Raw genomic sequence first — 19,027 nt, forward strand, 5'->3', positions numbered from 1 at the left:
TCTGGGAAAATTGTAGAAGCTTTTCATAACATTTTAAAATAAAGTACATAAAGATGTGTTATGGATTGAATTGTGTTCTAAGATTCTAAAATTTTTAGGGGGTAATTAAGGTTAAACTAGACATTAAGGGAGTAGCCCTAATTCAATATGACTAGTGTCCTTATAAGAAGCAGGATCACCTTCAGAGACGCACACACACAGAGAAACAACAATGTGAAGACAGCACATCTGCAGTCAAGGAGAAAAGGAGGCCTCAGGAGAAACCAAACCTGCCAATATCTAGAGTTTGAATTTCCAGACTCCAGAATTGTGAAGAAATAAATATCTGTTGTACAAGCCATCCGGTCTTTAGAATTTTGTTATGGTAACCCTAGCAAACTAAAAAGAGTCATAATAAAATGTTTATTATAGAAAAAATATTTATCAAGTAAATTTTATAACTAACAGATTTTCAGGAAGGAAGAAAGCAACAACTAAAAATTTACTTTATATCACAGTGCATGGCATGAAAGGGACAAAAAGCCACATTTCTTAACAAAATGTTACTAGCTAATACTTCTAAAAAGAAGGAGTAGGAGTTGAGAATCTGAGTACTACACATGAATTTAAAACCAGTTACTCAGGTTTACAGTGATTGCTGTCTAACAATTATCTATGAAAGGTTTTGTATGACATAATAGAAAAAAATTTAATTGCTTTTGCTTCATTTGTTTATAATATTTTCTAATCCTCAAATAGACAATGTGTGTGTCTGTCTCTCTCTCATGAGGTATCTGTAAACATAACTCAAGCAATTTCACTCTTAGCGACTACTGGTGGCATACCTACAAAAGAGATGAAAGCTTTCCCGATCTTTTGTTTAGCATATATTAATATATGAGTTCCTTTTTACATAAACTAAATTGTATACAAATTTAACTTCAGAATTTAAGTACATTTCAAGGAGCAAGTTTTAAAAAAAGACCCGTTAGTTCTCAGACCAAATTAAAATTTCAATTGCCACTCTAACGTTTTCAAAATTACCTTATCTGGATCCATCTTTCCTCTGATAAATTCTTGCTTCCAAAACTGCAATGCCTGTTCCAGTGTTAAACCAATGCCCTTCAGGAAGAGGCCATATTGCATTCGGCCACCATGACGAAGGTGGTGATTTTCCCGCAAGGCCTTATGTAACTGGCGCATACAAGGTGGGAAGGATTTGGTAGAAAGCTATAAGAAAAAATAGTTTTTGGTTATGTGGAAGACATACCAGGTCCTCCATAAATACTTACTGTAATTGTAAATTCAGTCTAATTGGAATAAAATAAAAAACCATAAGGAAGTATTAGTGTATTTCTGTGATTATAGACAAATTTTTCTTATAGTTTTTTACTGATTATATGTTCAGATAATATTTTGAACCAGGCATAATGGCACACACCTGTAATCCCAGAAACTTGGGAGGCTGAAGGAGAATTGCAAGTTTGAGACCAGTCTTGGCAACTGAGCAAGACTCTGCCTCAAAATAAAAATTAAAAAGGGCAGAGGATGTAGCTCGTGGTGGAATGCCCCGTGTTCAATCCCCAGTACCAGAAAGATAAACATAAAAAGATTATATTGAGTTAAATAAAAATTACTATATTTTAAGAAATTAATTTCACCTTAAAATTTTAAATTAAACTTTACGGAGACAACTGTAGATTTGCATGTAGTTATAAGAAATAATACAAAGAGATATCAGGTGCCCAGTTTCCGTCAATGATAAAATCTTATAAAACTGTAGTTCACTTTTTCTTTCTTTTTTTTTTTTTTTGGTAGTTCACTTTTTCAACCCAAATGCTGACACTGATATAATCCACTAGTCTTAAAATTACTTCAGTTGTGTGGGTATTTAATTTTATGCAATTTTATCCACATGTGTGTGTTCATGCATCCACCCCCACCAAGGTACAGAATAGTTCCACCCCCATTCGAATCTTTCATGTTTCCCTTTTATAACAACCTCACTGCTTTCCTGCTCTGCCACCTCCTTCCCCATTTCCATAATCCTTGACAACCACTAATCTGTTCTCCACATCTACAATTTTAAGAGTATCATATAAATAGAATCACACAAGACATGATGTTTGAGAATGGGCTTTTTTACTCCACATAATCCCCTTAAGATTCACCTTATCTGTTAAGGCTAATTTTTTTTTTTTTTTTTTTTTTTTAAACAAAGTAGTGTTTCATGGTATGGATGTACCACAATTTATTTAACTATTCACTAACTGAACAGTTGGGTCATTTCTGGCTTTTTATTTCAAATGAACTTGTTATGAATATTCTTGTACAAGTTTTTGTGTGAACATAAGATATTTCCCCGAGATAAATATTCAAAAGTACAACTACTGGATAATAGATGAATTTATAAAATATACAGTATAACAAAAATGAGAAATCATTCTCAAAGGGAAAATTCAAATTAATGTGTTAAAGAAATAAATAGTTACCAAAAACTGCAGGCCTTTCCTTTAGTGTCAAAACGAAATACCACTGTCCATTTTTAATTCAGTTTTTCACTTATGGTTTAAATTGCATTCCGACTTCCTCAAATATCCTTCCCCCTTAGACTTGAATTCTAACTGCTCTCATCATCTTCAGCAAATTCACTTTGTAAGAAAAAGCAGGCCTCACTTTGTTTGACTTTGCTGCTCCCTCTAGTGACCATCCCGTTTTTCTTCTTTGGGGAAAAAAAAAAAAAAAAAAATATATATATATATATATATATATATATATATATATATATATATATATATATATATTCTTATTATTTTTTTAATCCCCAATTTAGTTCATTCAGACCTTTAGCCTCCCCTGGCAGGACCACTGGAAAGCCTTTCAGGACATTTTTACATCACCATTTTTGTTCCTTTATACTATTTATTTAGTAATTATTTTTTCTTAAGCAGTGTTCTAATAAAAAATGAATATTCAACATCCTTAGTATAAACATGCAAGATCCCCTCAAAGTCTAATAACTAATCACTTTTTGATTATATGTAACAGAATATTATATGCAGTATTTTAGAAAAGAGGAAGATGAATAAAACATCATTTCCCCTTTAATTCGGTTAAGAAAAAAGACACCGCAATTATATTCTAAGTCAAACTCATATAAAACTCATAAAAATCAGATAATAAAGATTCTAACTAGGACATAAATCAAATGCCATGGAAGCACTCTGCTGAGAGGAGGGGCTCAGTTTACTACTACGCCAATACAAATACTTTGTTCTGGCTGGTTATTCACCTAATGTTTCCCATTTCTCCTTTTCTAAATGTATATGGTATTTAAATATTAATACATAAATGCCACTTAGCTATCATTATTTTTTAAAATTCCTTTTTGGAATAATTGTTTCAATTCTGATTCATATTAAACAACTTTTTCATTAAGTTTGATTTTTCAAAGAGTAAAACAACAACAACAAAAATCATACGTATAGACATGAGATTTTCTTTAAAAGTTTTCAGCAATCAATGAAAGAACATTCTTTCCCATCTTCCTGCCCAAAAATCTTAAGCTGAGAAAAATCTGGGTTTCCTCCATTAACAAAGCTGTAAGTTTGAAAGGATGTGGTGGTGCTTACCGAATCAATCTGATCTAAAGAAATCTTCCCAGTGTTTCCCTGCATACTGTAATCTTGACCAGTGTAGGAATGACTAAAAAAAAAAAAAAAAAAAAAAAAAACACACCAAAATATGTAAGGATTTTTAAAAGACTTTTGATCACTTCAAAGAAAATTTTTCATTCTAATAAGACATTTTACATATATTCCATAGCAGCAATATAGTCAAGTGTTTTAAAGACATTTAATAAAACACATTTAATTAACATCTAAAAATAATACAAAAATATAGTGACAGTCTGGATCCCCTGATTCCTGATTAGAGCACTACTTTCATTTTTTAGAATAATCACCCAAATTGTTAAAGTTCAAATCTCTGCTACTTATCCCTTATTATTAACATGGTAACACAGCGAAACAGAAACTGGGACTTAAATCAGTACTCATCACATAACAGCAGGCCCTGAGCGAGTTACTAAAATGCTCTATACTAGGTTCCTATCGGTGGAATTGAGACAACAGGTCTGCTTTCAGGGCTGACCGGAGGTCTGCATTGAAATCATTATTGTTCAAGGGCCCAACAGTTATTGCTTATTTAAGTAAATAATATTTTGATAGCTCTTTATGTGCAAGAAGTCTTCATCTGCTTTCTCTAAATAATTACAATCATTCTGAGAGAATGCTTTTATTCACATGAGGCAAATGAGGAAATGGAGGCTCTGAGGAGTTAGAAACTTGTTAGGATCAGAAATTAACTTAGCAGTGCAGTGGAAACTAAACCTTTTGACTCTTAATTCCCCATTTCCTCACTCTGCCATACCATCCTGTTCCCTATACTAAACTTATAAATAAAGGTAGTATTGTTTATGAATTAGGAAATATAACTTGATGTACACTACCTAAAGCCATCTACCTTTGTAATTTTTCATCTCCTTGACATAATATACTATTCATGCCCAACTCCATGAACACAGAATCAGGTACATTCAAATGTGACAAAGGAAAAAAAAAAAAAAACAAGCTACTAGAGTACACAGAAAACCAGAATCAAACTATGGTTTGTGCAGACATTACACCTAAAGAGAAATCCTGGAGTGAAGTACTGCCACGTCCTGCACGGCCAAACTTGCAGTATTGCTGAGGAGAGGGGGGGGGGGGGGGGAATAAAAAAGACTCACACATGTAGATTGTGAAGATATATGGTTGGGATCAGATGGAGTGTTAATCTCTAATGGAGAAGCAGATCTAAACAGTTACACCAGCAATTTTTATTTATATATGTCTCATTATCAGGTTAAAGACTATGCAAGTATTATTCTTTATACTCAAGAGAGTTTCAGAACTAGAAATATCTATGCAGCTTTTCTACAGTTGTAATGTGCAATGTTAGGAGCTTTCTGTACTGCTTAAGGAGGTCCAGTATTTAAAGTTACTGTTAAGCGGGAAGGCTCAGGAGTAGCAGAGCTGATGAAACACTGAGGTTGTCTAGCATGAGAATTCCTCTATCCCTGGGAGCAATGTGACTGAGATCAAAGTTGAAGTTTGTAAGCCTCTTGCACAGAGCCTCCTCAGGCAGGGCTTTACCATATCAGCTAGGCATCCTATGCCCATGCACAGAAACTTTGCTAGGCACCAGGTGTGCCACAGCCATGAGGTCAGAGACCCACAATCTCTGTCACCACTACCCACAAAGTATCATTAGGATTATAAAGAATGACAGGCTCTCTACCTGCTCAGTACAGATTCTTCCTGCTGAGCCACCTACAGACTCATGATGCTCTAGACAAAAGCCATTTTCCACAATTTTACTGATGAAACAATGGGTATGAATTATAAAGCAAACTACAGTAGTGTTGGGATGCTGCAGCAACTTGCTAGGGGACTTCCCATTGTCCTCCTTCCATGAGCTAAGAAGGGCCTAAGAATTCCAGAATACGCAGCCCCAAAATATGAAGGATAGATGAAAATGAAAGCAATTTAAGAAAAAACAGATTTAGGAAAGATCTCTCCCATTCTAAGAACAAGACATAGAATTACATAGAAAAAAGTTGTCCTGACCTTCATCTATCAGGGACAACAAAAGTTAAAACACTGAAGACAACTTCAGACCCTTATCTAGAAATGGTCCCAAAGAAATCAACATGAACAAACTTTACTAACTACCCTATCTGCCTTCTTACATGTCATTACCCTCTGAGACTCAAGGTCCTCTTCCTTTGTCTTGCCATTTCTCTAAAAATGCATTGCCCTTTGTTGAAGATACTATAAAAGCTGGAATTCAAAGCTACCTCTCTGAAAACTATTCATTCCCTGGATATCTCCCATGTACATATGAAATATAAATGTTAATAAACTTGTTTTTCTTTTGTTAATCTGTCTTTTGTTAAAGAAATCTCTTCCAACTAAGAACCTACAGAGGTTGAACACATTGAACAAAAAATTATTCTTTGCAATTTCATGTTCTGAAACATATCTGTCTCTTGTATTATTTCTCCCTTGAGTAACAAGTTTCTGTCAACTAATGTATCATTTGATTTGATTTATTCCATTAATTAGAGTAGCACAAAGATACAAAACTCATACTAAGTTAAACCAATACCTGTCATTTAACTTTAATTTTAAGTTTTGATACAGAGCATAACCAGAAAATTATTTCAGTGGAATCCTGGAATAAAAATGAACTTCACCTTCCAATGTATTTTACAGTGGAGCAAAGAAGCAACATAGGACAATAAAAATAGCAGTAAGCAAGGAATTTAAAGACCTGTTCTTGTTTTTGTTACACAAATGAGGACAAGTCAATCATTCTGATCTGCATTATCCTTATTTGTAAAATGGCATTAATAATGTCAGGCATTCCAGGATGTAGCATGCATTTAATCCCAGCTACTCAGGATCCTGGCTAAGACAGGAGGATTGCAAATTCAAGGCCAGCCTGGATAATTTTGTAAAACCTGTCCAAAATAAAGCTTAAAAAGGGGTGCTGATGGGTCCGGGTTTGTGGCTCAGTGGTACAGCACTTGCCTAGCAGGGGTGAGGTACTGAGCTCGATTCTCAGCACCACATAAAAATAAATAAAACAAAGGTATTGTATCCATCTACAACTAAAAAATATATTTAAAAGGGGGTAGGGGGCATGGTGGTGGTATAGTTCAGTGACAGAATGCTTACCAAGCTTGTACAAAGCCAGTACAATCCCCAGTATGGCCAAAAAAAGGGGGAGAGGGAAAAAAAAAAAAAAGCCAGACCTATCTACCTAACAAAAAGTGCATTTGGGAAAGCAATGAAATGAAATTATGTGAAGTGCTAATTAAAATTGGTAAAGAATTTTCTATTACACAGAGCAATTGTAGTCTTCACCAGTAAGTACATAAATAATGGGATGTAAGGGAGGCTGCATGATCCTATAGAGCAGCCATCACCCACCTGGGAGATATTAGGCCATGCCATTGACACCTGTAAAGCCTCAGCTCTTTAGTCTATAAACTGAAGGTGATACAATGATCTAACAGAATTATTCAGAGCAAATAGGTTAACAAATACAAAAACTCCCTGTAATGCTAAAATGATGTACTATCATGCTTATAGTTAATGAGTAAAAGGGAGCCAAATCATTCCTATCCCAGAAGGAAGCTGTTCTCGTTCCAGATTAATGCAATACACTAACAATAAAGAGAAGAGATATAAAAAAAAAGATACACATTTGCCTGCCTAAGAGTATAAAATGTTTGAATTCAGAATGGGATTTCTCATCTATTACCAAAAGGACTTATTTATGTCTTGATTAGAGGAGTTAATAGTTAAAATATGTATTAAAGAACTGTGATATTTATTAACTAGTAATGATAAGATGTAGCTGAAAGGTTTGAGGTTGTTGAATACAACATAAAATACATAAAGGTCAATAGAAGCATTGTGCCCCATGCTCTCTATAGACAATGAGAAACCATGAAGATATTTGAGGTGAGAGCTGACAAAGAATTTACATTTGAGAAAGAAAACATTATGGGAGAATGACTAAAAAGGAAAGGAATGAGCAAGGAAAATTAATTAGAAGAATAATTTTAATAATATTAGGCAAGGAAAGTTAAGAGCCTCAAGTAAAGTATGGCAACAGATACATTCAGATTTTTCTGGAAAGGAATGGATACAACTTGATGGAAGAGATAGAGGAGTAAGAATAACACAGAAGTTTCTAGCTGAATAACTTGAGTGCTCTTAAGATACCATTTCACTTTTCACGGAATAAAACCCATTTAGCTAGATTTAAAATGTCAACATAAATTGAAATAAATATGTGAAGTCATAGGCTGTCTCCAGGAGAATTGTTCTTCCTATAATATTCACAGAAGCTCAAAAATCAGAAGAAAAGAGAATAATGTTGCTATAAAAGAATTAAAAATCCTTAACAATTTATGTTAGCTAATCAAATGGGACCTTTGGCTTTTGTTTGGAGGTGCCAAGGAGTGTTTCTAAAGCAAACTCATAACGGGTCACCAAGAAAAGCGAGATACATCTCTGCTACATTCAGACCTGTCAGCTTTATATAACATGCTTTCAAATGAACACAGATGCTACATTAATGAATGGTTAACAACAAAAAAATCTAACTAGATACCAACATGCAAACTCAGCAGAAAATATTGTTTTCAGTCCATTTAAAATAATTGCAGTTTTTTTTTAACATGGGGGATTTTAATATGCATAAAAGTTTTTCTACTCCTACTTTTCATAAAAGAATAAAGCAAGATATATCACAAATGTTTTAAATACATATTTTTAAAATTTTAATGCACTAAAAATCACTTTATGGGTCAAAAAAAATTCAAATTATAGGCCTAATCACTATTTTACCAAATATATAGAGGAATGTTTGATTAGCTAATCAGAGAATCTTGAAAAATCAGGATTGGATCTCCATAATTCTCAGTTTAGCTGCTAATTTGCCACAAGTATAAAAGGAAAAAGGCAAGCCAATCTACACACTAACTTGTTTCATTCATAAATACGGGTGGTAAGGGATTAGGAACTGCATGGATTTACTTACAATTTCTATGCATGATTGATCTTTTATTTGCTAAAACTTGGGTAAAACACATTAAGGGTGAAATGTCAGTTTAGTTATAGAAAAGTAGTTATAGAAAAGTAGTGAAAACAATAAAGATGTGGTTCAGTGACTATTCAATTATATAAGAATACTATCTGAAGATACTAGGTTGTAAAAGGATATGGCATAGTTTTGCTAAAATGTAACACTTATTGCATTGTACCTGCAAAATAAACACCTTCACTGCCCAAACAGAACCAACTATAAAACCCAGAATAAGCTTTTATTTTCAATACCACTAGATTGTCACTCTCCTTAACAGTCTCCCCCAACACACACACACACACACACACACACACACACACACACACACTCTAGTTGTCCTTACCTGGACATAACACATTCTAATTGAAACAACAAAACAATGTCAAGAGTCCTAGATCTCTCAACACATACTCATGAAGCACCATTTTGACCAAGGAAAGGTCCAATCAATAAAGGATCCATGGAGTACAATAATGCTCAAAACAATTGTTACAAAATCCACAGGGAAATCTCTTCCAAATGAAGGATGGAAGGAGAACAGAGGCAATATGAAGCATCAAAGGGTTTTGAGCAATAAAATGACACTGAATACAGAGTTAGCTTTACAGACTACATTCAGGATTTTAGAATATTTTTAGAATGTTACTTCAATGACTGACAACCGATCTACGCCAAATAGAGAAGCATGTTAAGTCAAAAGAGCAAGGTGATATGGGAGACTGGCACAGAAGGCTAGAAGGAAAGATGATAATCAGAGGAACTGAAGGATAGGGGAGTAAGGTAGAAGAATTAGAGATGGCAGTCAGAAAATCATGTTAAGTTTCAGACTACAAAGTAGTATATCATGAGTGCAAAAAAACTCAAATGTGGCCAGGCACCACAGTGCACACCTGTAATCCCAGTGGCTCAGGAGGCTGAGACAGGAGGATAGCGAATTCAAAGGCAGCCTCAGCAATGTCGAGGTGCTTAGCAACTCAGTGAGACCCTGTCTCTAAATGAAATACAAAATAGGGCTGGAGATGTGACCCAGCAGTTGAGTGCCCCTGAGCTCAATCCCCAATACCAACAACAACAAAAACCCCTAAAATGTCTAGTGTTTTAGTATTTTAGCATTTGTAGCTTAAGAGTTCTGTATCCATTAAAATATTCTGAAATTTGGCCAAGTTCATAAAAGTATGCAATTTGATTTTATGAAAGTTGAGTATTAAAGGAAGCATGTGATAAGGAGGCGGCATTTTGAAAAATAAAAAGGTCTATTTTTCTCAAGATCTGAAGAGTTAGCATTTAATAGATAGATGGGCAAAAAGATAAGCAAAGCCAAGAAAATTTCTAAATCATAGTTTACAGATGAAGGGGTTAGTTAAGACAAAAAGACAAGAAAGGCAAGGGGCAGAAAAAAACAGATTAGGTAGGTAGGAAACTAGGTAGGCAGGGAGATGCAGGTCTGTAAACAAAACCCATCAAAATAAGAAAGAAACTTTCATCCTATTTCGTTTTGTAATAACTTAGTGCTAAGTCCATTTTAGTGAAAAAGTGAAGCTATATCAAGTTGTAAATACTAAAGTATACATAATAGTATTTTTAAGAAAACAGAATTTTGCAATGATTAATAAACTCTTTGCTTAGAAGTAATTCAATATTTGTTCCTATTTTTTTGTTTTGTTTTGAAGTGATGGTCATAAAATACCTAATCTAGGATATAAAACCAGTTTTACTGTACATTTGTTCAATAAACTTACATATAACTTAATTAACTCAGTCACACCTGAGGAAGTTGTTCCTCCCTTATTGTCTTGTTTATCAGTAAGAGGTAAGCACAGCTATATTGATAGCTTTAAAACACAGTAAACAGAATATTGTAAAGTTGAACTTCAAATTATTAAAATTGTTAAAGGAAAAAGGTAAGACATCCAAAATATCCAAAACCTATTCATGTAAACAAATTTACAAAAATCTGTTTTTAGTCTGATTATAGCAATCCAATATTGAGGAATGCTGGGTTTGAGGATGATTCAAACAGGAAGGCACAATTCATCACATGCACACTGAACCAGAGGTTTCCCACAACACTTTCACACAAATGTCTAATTTACAGAATAAAAATACTGTGGATATATAAAAAGATAAATGTGAAACAGATATCTGCACACATCTGATCTGTGAATCCTAAGTGAAAGGCAGACCTACTCTGGACTTTTTAGAAACAGCAAAAATTTAAGTCCTGTTCAATGTACCACGAATATCAATATGGGCACTGAAGCACTCAACAGGGAATTGTTTTTGAGTGTTGAAACCAAGAGTTGAAAACAAAAAGCAGAAATTATACGAAAGTGGATTTGTGGGTCTCACAGCAAGATTAGCTGGTTAAGAAAAAAAAAATAATCTTTTCATGCTGAGGCACTGATCGTTAACAGAAGATGGATCATCACACCTCAGCTCCAAGAGTGGTATTCACAAGCTCCATTACTGTGACATAAATGCCACAAGGCATAACTGACAAAATGAGAGGGCAAAAGTCAGCTTTTCAAGGGTGATTACATCTCCAATCATTTTCTCCTTTTCAGACTACCGATGAAAACTTGAGGGAGTACATGCTGCCACTGTTTAGGAATTAGCTACAATTCACGTGTATAACTTCTTCAACTTCAGTTTGTCCAAGACAATCATGGAGGCATAAATGAACATGGCAGTAACAAAGAAGAATGATTAAGAGAATAGGTTCCAGAAACCAATAGTCCTGGGCTTGCATGCACTATCTGTATGACCCTTTTAATCACTGGTAAATAGGGATTATAAAAGAGATTACACCATCATCAAATGGCTGTTGTGAAAATCAAATTAAGATGTCTATAGAGTATATCACTATATTTTTCACTCAAATTATAATTGTAATCATCATCATTGTCAATGCCTAATTTTATTATACTTAAACACATTTTTATTGCTTTTCTCTATTCTTAATATTCACCAACTTCTTCCCATCAATTCCAGAAAAATATAATTTATAAACTTTCTTAATACTATCATAAAATATTTAAACTTGAAGTAGGAGGACATACATTGTACTTGGAATAACCTGATATCTGAAAGATTTTTGTGAGTATCTCATTATAGTCTACACTTAGACCTGTCAGAAGTTTCCCAAGTGCAAAAATTCAACATTGTGTGAGAGATTTAAGTGAAATTCAATTTTGTAGATCTACACTGTTATAGAATCCACTAGTCAAATGTGACTATTGAGCACTAGAAAGACTACCTTAGTCTGAATTGAGATGTTCAATAAGCATAACATATGGTTTACTATGAAAAATAACTGTAAAGTACTTCATTAGTAGATGGTCATATCAAGGTCTCAGCAGCAGAATGCTCTGCCTTGCACATGTGAGGCCCTGGGTTCAATCCTCAGCACCATTATATACAAAAATCATAAATTACATATTAAAATGATATTTTGATACAAGTTCAATAAGATGTGGTATAAAAATTAATTTCACTCGGGTAATTTAAAGTTACACTTGTGAGTCACACTGATTGTTTTCATGTTTCCACTGGACAGCACTGTTGTACAATGAGGATATAATGACATGAGACAATCAAATGATTCTCTGAAGGACAGGGTATATCACAGAGCAGTCAACTGTTCTTACCTTGACTCCTGTTTGCCAAATTAAGATCAATCTCTGCCAGCCATGAGCAGATAAAAACTGGCACAGGCCCTTACAGGGAGCACTTCAAGTCTACTACAAATATGTTTGTTTGCACAACATTTTACTGGGGAAAAAAGGAATTTAAACTTAGCTATACCTGGCCATTCTCATTAGTTTAGAATTCTCATTAGTTCAGAGGTAACCTAAATGTTTTCTTGTGGGGGCTGGGAGGGAGCTGTGAAACTTTCCTATTGGAACATTTTGGGGCTGCTTTGTTCACTTCAACATCTAATTGCACCTGTCCCTTCTCATATTCAGAAGTCAAGCAAGGTGGGATGCAAATACGGATTATAGCAAGATCCTAAGCCACAGCAAAAAAAATTCCTCTCTCATCCTGGAGAGTTGCCTCTATGCCTTCCCTCCCCACCAACAGATTCAGAGGCTTATAAAAACAATAACATACAAAACACATTTCCTTTCTTTGTCAAGCATTTCCCAGTACTCTTGAATCTAAAAAAGTTAACATTATTTATTCTTTTCTATCTGGAAGGCTATAGTTTATCATTTTTTAAAGGAGTATAAAACAAAGCAGTAGAGAAAGCAGCTCAGGTAATCAAAACTGATTTCTGCATCAAAGAAACACATTTATTTGGACCATTAAAATTAGCTAAGACACCTTTCAAAATAAACTGCAATCTCCTACATCATACTTTAAAAACATACCAAGTTCCAATATAACCTCTTCAAATAAAGCCAGGTATAATCATGGCACAAATGGAAAAACAATTTCAAGAGGAAAACAAAGGCTCTGTAAAAATGATCTATGTGGACGATGTACAATCAGTTTTAACCATCTTAGACATTTAAAAAAAAAATACTCTGTCCACATAAACTAGGCCATTCAGACATTCAGAATGAACAATCCCTGCAGTTTGGATTTTTTGGGTGGGCAGGAAATCATGGAATCCAAAACTACAATATATCATTTCCTATGGTGAAAGGTATCACAGGAAAATTCACTCAACAGCCGTCACCACTGAAATTGAAATGAGTTTCTTTTTACAGTTAAGTCTAGTAAATGCTACCTAACTTGTGTTAGTCTAGGTGATTTTTCCCTGCAGTTATTCCAAATGAGAACACAATCAATAAAATTCTGCTTTAAATTGAATGTAAATTATTTTTCCACAAACATGAATTTTACTCAATTTTGTTTTTTTAAATCTCCCCAGAAAACTCCCAGACAGTATGCAATAATCTATATTTCTGTATAACTGGGAGAAATTGTGATTCCAAGAGGCTCACATATCCAATAAAAATCATGACCATATGGGTTTCCATATTAGGTACGAACTATAAGTAGTATTACTGCTACTTTATTTTAGGTTGGTCTCATCTTCCCTCATGTGATCCATATTTTTCAATTTATTCCAATTTATAGGCACAACAATCTAATGAACAAAATAGAACTAATGGTGCATCCATGTTTCTGTATCAAAAATATTTGAACCTTACATTCATCAAAAGTCTTTGAAAGGTATGCTTGAGATAGATTTCCCTGTATATAAAGTAAGCCTCTATAAAATTGATTATAAAGTAAAATACATACACTCCTATAGTTTGTATTCAAACTACAGCCATACATAGGTATTTTCACTTTACACATTTAAGTCCACCAACAGATCTATTTTCATGAGGAAATTCCTTATCTTTCTTTACTCTATATTCTTAGTGTACATACTGAAAATACTTCCCACAAATAATTTGCAGGGTGTGCAATGCTTCTGAGAATAGGTATTAGCTTTATGGCATTCTAGCATTATCCCCTCGTGTCAGTTCCCTTCAAATAGTAGAGCACTAGGGACTCATGTTTGGGAGTTTGGGTTTTTTGTTGGTGGTACAGGTGGTTGGTTGGTGTAGGAGGGGACTATGAGCAGGCAATGAGCATCATTACTAAAAATCATAGTCCAAAAATCACATTATATACTTTCTTCACATACCTCCAAAGTCTTATAGGCAAACCTCATATGCTGAGGCCTCATAATATTTAAGGATTTTGTTTCATAGATCAAAACAGCAAAGTCTCTAATAGTTTTGCTTTTGTTTTAAATAAAAGTCTTCACCATTTGAGTACATCATTGGGAAGGAAAAAAGAGTGTACTTCTAAGGTCACAGAGGAATAAAAATTACACTCTGTCCTCCACAATTATTCCCAATTCCAAGAAAAAGGGTCCCAAGTCCCCAAACTAAATACAAAACCAACACTGAATTTCTGCAAAGGTTAAGAATTTTTCTTTGTGAGCTTGCCCTTGGAAATATCAGAAAATTTATCAACTGTTTGTCCAAATTAGCATTGTATTTAGTCCCAACACTTAGCAGTTTAAAGACACTAAATAAATGGCAAATTTTTAAAGCCTAAAAGTGTTTTCTATTATTCATTCATCCATCCACTCAAATGTTAAGGCCTTGTTATTCCAGCCATTTTTATAATTAATGGGGAGATAGTGGTAAACAAGATGGACAAATTGTTTTCTTTCTTGGAGTTTATATTCTAAGCAAATAAACAAACAAATATATAAAAATGATCATGTAACTACTGATGTTGCTACTTAGAAAATATACTGAGATAAAACATTTGGGAAGTGATTTCACACTGGATGATTAGGACCTCACCTCAATAAGATCTGAGGAAATAGACTACTGTACATATTTGAAAACTGTTCCTAGTGTCCTCCATTAGACTGAATGTATGCAATAAATCAAAAACTAAGGTAGCACTTTTAAAAGTAGGCTTTATTTAACTTGTATTATCTTTCCAAGCACTACTTTCTAAATAACAATTAGAAACAACTGAGAGGGCATTACACCTTAGGTGAGGCTTGTAGTCGTTTTATCTCAGCCCAATTTATTGAATTCTGTTTTCACTGAGTGAATGCAGGTTAATTGGTTCTGCAAAGCTAGAGGGAGTTCTCAGGTTTCTCAACATTTACATGCACATGAATACCAGGCCACGTGTGGCAACAGTCCAATCAGAAAGATTCTGGACAGGAATCAGCTTACTAGTTGGGCAGCTTTAAGTATTCCTCCTCTGTGGAGTCTTTGTTACAGTCCTGCATAAGTGCACATAGCTCAAATGCAAAGAGGCAAAATCCATATAAGGTTGAAAACCACCCTGGTTTAGGAGCCTCATGATCCTAGGTATCCACAACATGTTATAACAACTTGAAGAGACGGTTGCTCCATGGCCACCTCAGATTTGGAGCTCTGAACCCCAAATTTTTGATATAAAAAAAAACTCCATGATTTAGCAAAATTTCAAATATTATGTGAAACTATGCTGTCCAATACAATAATCATTAGCTATAACTGGCTATTGAAATTTAAATTTTAATTAAAACTAAATAAGATTTAAAATTCAGTCCTTCAGTTGTATGCGCCATATTTCATTCATTCAATAGCTGTATGTGGCTATTGGTTACTGTATTGAACAGCACAGGTATACGACACTCCCGTCTCCACAGAAAGTTCAATTGCAGGCACTTAACAAGTTACTTGGTTGTTGCAAATATATTACAGTAACTACCATAGTGCTTTCTCAGGTCTTAAGAAAGTTATTCCCCATAAAATCATCATTTTGAGGTTAGTACTTTATGACTAACAGTGTAAAACAACTAATTTTCCCTATTATTTAATCAGAGAGGAGTCAATGTTTTAAAATCATTAAAGAAACTTAATGATTACAGATAATAAAACTTGAAAAGCTAAGAAATCACAAATTTTGCTTTCCAGGAAAATTGCCAGCATCGACAACCCAGAAATTCCTAACGAACTCTGAAGTCACAGGACTAAGAAAAATTTAAAATGTCTAGTTGGAGAGAAGCTGCAAGACTACTGTGACATTCAAAGATTTGTCATTTCCATGATACTGTGTATTCCCAAAGGGTCACAATATAACAGTCATGATTTGTTCTAATGACTATTTAAAATTTTTGTCTTATATACATTAATTCTTATAAAGATAAATATGTGTTGCTGGTACGTATTAGGAGTTCCCTTAATATATGCTTAAAAAAATAAATTCTTGGGATGATAAAAGGTATATAAGCAAGTATTACCAAATGGCTCTCACACTAAATACTTCCATAAGTCACAACCGCTATGTACAACTCCATCACAAAGTCATTTACTTACAAAGTATGTATTTGCCTTGAATAAGTAGTCAATTGAGACAGGAAAGATTTTTCTATTTTCTATATTATTAAAAAGCAAATCAGTAACTTGTTTCTATTTCTATAAAAAAATCATTTTAACCCATTTCTCAATTTTAAGATATTAATATTAATTTAACCTAACTACAAAAACCTAAGAAAATTCATTATTCTGCCTAAATTAAGAGTGAAAAAATTACTTGTTAAACTGATCAAAAGTGATACAAGAAACTTTCATTCCCCATCCTCACCACTACCCCCACCAAAAAAAAAAAAAAAAAAAGAAAACCCTCACTATAATAGACTAGATCAAAGATGCTCCAAATATGTCTATATTTCCCTGGAACCCATAAATGCATTGGATTACACAGAGAAAAGGCTTTGCAGGAATAATTAAGGATCAAAGTATTGAGATGACGAGATTATCCCAGATATTCGGCAGGCTGATATGATCACAAAGGCCTATAAAAGCAGAAAACACTCAGGTTGGGGGTAAAGGGATATAACAAAATAAGTTAAACTTAAAGCATGAGAAGATTCTGTGGAATCCCAAAACAAGGACAACAAAGGCCTTGAGGAGCTCATGGAATATGGGCTTGAGGAGAAGGAATATGGGCAGTCTCCAGAAGCAAAGAAAGAGGACCTCTGTGCCACTACTGCAAGGAACTAAATTTGGCCAAAAACATAAATAAGCTTGGAAATATAGTCTTCTCCAGGGCCTCTAGTAAGGAACATAGCCCTCAGATACTTTGGCTGAGACCCATGCCAGTTTTCCAACTTATAAGACTATAAGTAGAAAATGGGCATTATTTTAATCCTCTAAATTTTTTGTAAAGTTACAGCTATATTCGAAAACTAATAACTCACCATGTTTCATTTTAGTCACATCGAAAATCCTAGTGTCATTTCTAAATATACACACATGTATTTATTATACTTACATAGACACGGACACTTAAGAACTTGTGTTTTTTTGTTTTTGTTTTTTTTAATTTCTAAAGGACAGTTGGTAAGATGGCTATAAAGGTTCTAGTCTAGAAACTAGTAAAGTTGAGTTTAAACTTTTTAAATTCCATCTTTTTTAAGTGAGTGGTTATCTTGTTAAGCTCATTAACACATTTTCATCTGGGCAATCTGACACCTTTGACTAAAGAATGCTCCTATATCTTCAAAGATATATGCCACCTAGTTTGCTGTTCTTTGTTCATATCTCCACCTGCTGGAAAACATTTATTCTGCAATCCCTTCGTCACGAAGTCATAACAGCATTTATGCTCGCCAGTAGGCTTCTCCTGGTCTGATAAAAACAGCTAACATTCTATAATTCTTCTTTATAGGTTTATTCAGTGGGCAGAGGAGCCCAAATATACAATAAAATGGGGATGGTTAAGTAAAAATAGATACAGCTAACTCATCCCAATATTACCTGTGTAATATGCTTAAGTAATGTAAAATGCTTAGAGTCACAAATATTTTCTACTTTATCATTTAGTTATATTAAGTGAAAGAATTGTTAAAAACTTTTAACCTCTTTAAATTAAAATTACATATAAATGTGCATATAAATAATCAAAGAATAACCGGTGGTTGTATTAAGGAAATGGAATTTGTTTCTCTACAAATTTTAATATATTGACTATATATTTTATCAAACACATTAAATTGCACTAAATTTGTAATCTAATCCATATGCAGAAACTGATGCCACTCACAAGACTTTACACTTCTCTTATTCTGTTTGATTAAGCTGCAGCAACTTTTCCAGTGTAGTCCTAGGTAGGAGTAGGGGGGCTTATGTTCATAAATTTGGGTTCTAACCCTTTGAAAATATAAATTTTTGTTAAGGGACTGCATCTACTAGTTCCTTTATAATCATATCTATTATAGGGTTCTTAACACAATGGTCCAATTCTAGCAAAATGCCATGTCTTGGCAAATATCTCTTAAGAATACATAAACATAGGGGGCTGGGATTGTGGCTCAGTGGTCGTGCGCTCACCTAGCATGCTTGAGGCACTGAGTTCAATCCTTAGCACAACATAAATGTAAAATAAAGATATTATATCCACTTAAAACTAAAAAGTATTTTTTTTAAAAAAGAATACCTGAACATCATTCAGATTGGAAAACATTATAATTCAAAATAAATTAGAAGACTATTTTCCCTTATTAATATCTTACATGATAGCTGGAAAGCCTTAATAATCAGTGACCTAAAGCTTGTGTTGCTGCATGTAGAAAAGAGTTCAAGGCACTGCCATAAACTGGTGATGAGAAAGAGCTAGCAAACAACTCAAGCATGTGCCCCACATTAATGAGGCTTTCATGTCAGCTCTCATTGGTGGAAGCCCCAATCTACTAAAGCATTTTCTAGCACTTATTTTTATATTTGCCACATCGACACATGAATGCCCATACAATTTTCTGATTTAAAAACGAGAGCCAATTCAAAAAGAAAACACTTCCCTGTACCACTATGGTTACTAGGAAAAG

At 34.0% G+C, this 19,027-nt stretch overlaps 1 protein-coding gene across 3 annotated transcripts in view; it reads right to left on the minus strand.

The window, feature by feature from the left end:
- The window catches only part of Prim2 (DNA primase subunit 2), a 296,745-nt gene that overhangs the window by 122,164 nt on the left and 155,554 nt on the right, over nt 1-19,027 (minus strand). For 2 of the 3 annotated variants that reach the window (XM_076860062.2, XM_076860061.2), the window contains exons 9-10: nt 3,612-3,684; nt 1,024-1,209 (exon numbers count right to left, since the gene is read on the minus strand). The exons of the other annotated variant lie outside the window; for it this stretch is intronic. In XM_076860062.2, coding sequence (XP_076716177.1) covers nt 1,024-1,209; nt 3,612-3,684 — 259 coding nt within the window. The remainder of the gene's footprint in view (nt 1-1,023; nt 1,210-3,611; nt 3,685-19,027) is intronic. 3 annotated transcript variants of the gene reach the window in all.

This window comes from Callospermophilus lateralis, chromosome 6, assembly GCF_048772815.1.
Source record: "Callospermophilus lateralis isolate mCalLat2 chromosome 6, mCalLat2.hap1, whole genome shotgun sequence".
NCBI classification, from domain to species: Eukaryota; Metazoa; Chordata; class Mammalia; order Rodentia; family Sciuridae; genus Callospermophilus; species Callospermophilus lateralis.